The sequence below is a fragment of the Tupaia chinensis genome, unplaced genomic scaffold (genome assembly GCF_000334495.1).
Source record: "Tupaia chinensis unplaced genomic scaffold, TupChi_1.0 Scaffold000495_1, whole genome shotgun sequence".
Taxonomy (NCBI): Eukaryota; Metazoa; Chordata; class Mammalia; order Scandentia; family Tupaiidae; genus Tupaia; species Tupaia belangeri.
Genome location: NW_006160007.1, coordinates 2,376,124 through 2,380,346, shown reverse-complemented (window position 1 = coordinate 2,380,346; position 4,223 = coordinate 2,376,124). Strand labels below are relative to the sequence as shown.

At 45.8% G+C, this 4,223-nt stretch overlaps 1 protein-coding gene across 1 annotated transcript in view; it reads left to right on the top strand.

The window, feature by feature from the left end:
• DNAH9 (dynein axonemal heavy chain 9) overlaps positions 1–4,223 on the top strand; it is a gene marked incomplete at its 5' end in the record, with an annotated part of 330,910 nt that overhangs the window by 29,585 nt on the left and 297,102 nt on the right. Inside the window, 2 exon segments of the mRNA XM_014590899.1 lie at positions 2,916–3,155; positions 3,994–4,154. Coding sequence (XP_014446385.1) covers positions 2,916–3,155; positions 3,994–4,154 — 401 coding nt within the window.

The window sequence follows — 4,223 nt, the reverse complement described above, 5'->3', positions numbered from 1 at the left end:
AACCAAGCAGTTGAAGACTACAGACAAAGGCTCAGAAGCAAGGGAGAGCATGATATGTTTGAGGAGCTCAGAGAAATAGAGTGTGGCTGAAGCTAGAGTAAAGCAGGGGTATGGGGCAGCAGGTGGGCTCTAGAAGAGACTCTAGAAATCATTCTTATAGACCATGTTTGGGAGTCTGAGTTGATCGTACGAGCTATCTGAATTCTTTACAGATTTTCCAGGAGGGCAACCACAGAAGAGAAATCTAATGAGAAATTGTTTAAAGTGACTCTGGCTGTAATATGCCATTCCTTCTTTCTCTAATTAGATAATACTGGTGCTGGTCTATTTGGGGGTTGCACACATTCGATGGAATCAAAGTCATAGAAGTAGATAATATTGACCTTGGAAAGTATGCCAGATGAGATGGGAGCATAGAGAAAATCCTTGAGAACTGTTCAGAACCCGAGCCGGCGAGCAGAGACTAGTGACACAGGGTGAGAAATCGTCTTTGTAGACAGGAAAACTGAGAAACAGTAATGGAAACCAGAAAAGAAGCTGTTGATAGCACCTGCCCAACACATCTGCCAGAACAATCAAAATAAAGAGAATAGGGAACCAGCAGTTAGCGTAATGGTTATGTCGCTGGACTCCCACATAGTCGACCGCGGTTCGCGTACCGGACCCGGTGGCTTAAAACTCACGCCGGGCGCCTATGCGTGCGTGCCCAAGATCCCGAGAGGAGAATGGAGGAGAAGGGATTGCGGCATGACCATCCCCCCTGGGGGGTGATTTCTGGCTTTCTGTCTCTATGTCTCTCTCTGTCTGTCTGGTGAGCGCACGTACCCTATACCGAAAGAAAGAAAGAAAGAAAGAAAGAAAGAAAGAAAGAAAGAAAGAAAGAGAATAAAGAAGGTCCAGGGAAGAAATTGGCTGCTCCAGTGGACTGGTAGGGAAGAAGTCACATTATCGGGAATTGGAAAGTGAGAAGAGGGTAGGACGTATTGATGATGAACTATTGGGTTGTCTGGAAAGTCATGACACATTTTTGAACAGAAAAATATGTCATGGGACCAGCAGTTAGCGTGATGGCTATGTCGCTGGACTCCCATGTAGTCAACCATGGTTGAAGTCCTGGACCCAGTGGCTTAAACTCACACCGGGCACGTGTGCAGATGTGTCCAGGATCCCAAGAGGAGAAAGGAGGAGAAGAGATTGCAGTGTGGCCATCCCCCCTCGGGGGGTGATTTCTCACTTTCTGTCTCTCTGTCTCTCTCTGTCTTTCTGGCGAGCGCACGCGCCCTATAGAAAAAATAATAATAATCCTCTCCAAAAAAGAAAAGAAAGAAAAATATGTCATGACTTTCTTGACAACCTCATAGATACTAGGGAGAAACTTGACTGAAAAAGAGAAGAGAAGGAAGACAACACTGCAGAGAAGAGGTGTTTTTTCTTATTAGAGTCAGCTCAAGCCACCCCAACAAGACTGCCAATGTCAGAGGAACTGCCTTAACACAACCCAGTAGAATATACACTCTGAGGCAGAAACATAACTTGCAGAATGACACTGTTTACTGCACGGTTCTCTGTGTTACAAAAGGAATATTTCCATGTTAGGATTACCCATGTTATAATTTCTGCATCAGAATTTTGAGATAAGAAAATCTGTTGCCTCCTGCTATTGCAAACAGTACCACATAGAGCAATATCTCCCAATTGGAAAGATACTACAGGCGGGCCACTGTCTAAAATCTCCACCTTGAATGATTAACATTGTGCATTTTTTATATAAATATAAAGAGACACAAGGAATATTCATCTTTGAATCACCTTTTCCATTGACTTAATTTTAATCTCTGAAATATGCAAATCATATTGACCACACTGAATTTTGGTGTTATACATGTCAGCCTTCAAAAATACGCACGTTAAAGGACCAGCAGTTAGCGTAATAGCTATGTCGCTGGACTCCCATGTAGTCGACCGCGGTTCAAGTCCCGGACCCGGTGGCTTAAAACTCACACCGGGCTTGTGTGCATGTGTGCCCAAGATCCCGAGAGGAGAATGGAGGAGAAGGGATTGCAGCATGACTATCCCCCCTGGGGGGTGATTTCTCGCTTTCTGTCCCTATGTCTCTCTCTGTCTGTCTGGCAAGTGCACATGCCCTATAGCAAAAACCTCTCAAAAAAAAAAATAGGCACGTTAAAGTTACATGTTTAAAAAATATTCAGTGAAAGTATTGTGGACAAATTTGTGCCATGAATGACCAACAGTGGCTCATAAGTTAGAATCCTTGGATTATGAGAGTTTCTGGAAGAACAGAACAATGACTAAGTGTTGCTGAAATGCTCAGTCAGTCTGATGAGAAGGGAACACCTCTGGGAAGTAAATACTAAATGATCCATGTAGATTTCTTTTTTGAAGAGGTTTTTGCTACAGGGCACATGCGCTCACCAGACAGAAAGAGACAGAGAGACAGAAAGTGAGAAATCACCCCCCAGGGGGGATGACCACGCTGCAATCCCTTCTCCTCTATTCTCCTCTTGGGACCTTGGGCATGCATGCATGAGTTTAAGCCACCGGGTCTGGGACGCAAACCGCAGTGGACTACATGGGAGTCCAGCGACATAGTCATTACGCTAACTGCTGGTCCCCATGTAGATTTCTAGAAGTCACTGACATTGTCCAGAGTCTTTGGTTGTTCTCAACTAAATGACACAATTTTCAAGAGCAGAAGCTCTTTCTCCCCTTGCATTGTAACTACTTCACATCTTTAGGAATTTAGAGCTCATGGCTCACTCAGCAGGTACTGGGGAAGAGGAAGGGAAGGGGCTTATGTTACCCAAACAGCCACATCCTGAGCCTGTGCAGGAGGATGAATGGGCTGGTTGTACACAGCCATGGTAACAGCCTTACTAAAATTCTTGGTGCCGTAGGTGGCCCTGACCTGCACTCAGATCTGGTGGACGACGGAAGTGGGCATTGCATTTGCCAGGCTGGAGGAAGGCTATGAAAACGCCATGAAGGACTATTACAAGAAGCAAGTGACCCAGCTCAAAACCCTCATCACCATGTTGATCGGCCAGCTCTCCAAGGGAGACCGACAGAAGATCATGACCATATGCACCATTGATGTGCATGCTCGTGATGTGGTGGCCAAGATGATAGCTCAGAAGGTGGGTCCCACACATCCTACTCAAAAAGTACCCCTTGTATAAGTATCTACACTGTGGGAGAAGCTCACATATGGCCAAAACATGGGTTCCCAGTTCTGTACAATGCTGGCCAGACAGTTGAGAGAGGACCAAGGTGGATGCTCCTACTGGGCTTGTTTTTTTGTTTTGTTTTTGTTTTTGTTTTGTTTTGTTTTGAGATTTTTGCCTTAGGGAGCATGTGCTCACCAAAGAGAGAAAGAGAGACAGAGGTGGTGAGAGGGAAAGTGAGAAATTACTCCCCGGATGGGATGGTCACATTGTAGTCCTTTCTCCTCCATCCTCCTCCTGAGATCTTGGGCACACACACATGTGCCCAGTGTGAGTTTTAAGCCACTGGGTCTGAGACTCGAACCACAGTCAGCCATATGGGAGTCTAGTGATGTAACCACTGTTCATCTACTGGCCCCTGCTCCTATTTTTTAAAAAAGAATTATTTTATTTAAATTTATTTATTTATTTATTTAAATTTGACCAGAGAGGGACAGAATAAGAGTGAGAGTGAGGGAGAGAGAGAGAGAGAGAAAGCAAGTCGCCAGTTCTGGGACTTGAACCGCCACATGGGAGTCCAGCTCCCTTAACCACCATGCCACCTACTGCCCCCTCCTGCTCCTATTTTTTAAAACTTCCAGCAACACAGTGTAATCATAGCAGCTCTGCTTTCTATGCTGCAGTGGTCACAGCGTGCTGTTAGCAGCAGAGAATGCTTAATTCATCCAGTCTCCTTTGTGTCCTATGGCAAGGGGCCCCTGGTACTGGTTGAACCCTGCTTTATTCACCTCGGTTGCCACTCTCTCCTTAGGTAGACAACGCCCAGGCTTTCCTCTGGCTGTCCCAGCTGCGCCATCGTTGGGATGATGAGGCCAAACACTGCTTTGCAAATATCTGTGATGCCCAGTTTCTGTATTCCTATGAGTACCTGGGAAACACTCCTCGCCTGGTGATCACACCGTTGACTGACAGGTGAGGGCCAATACAGCCACTGACAACCCTACTGTAGCTTGCTCAGGCCAGCCAGTGGCTATCCAGGAT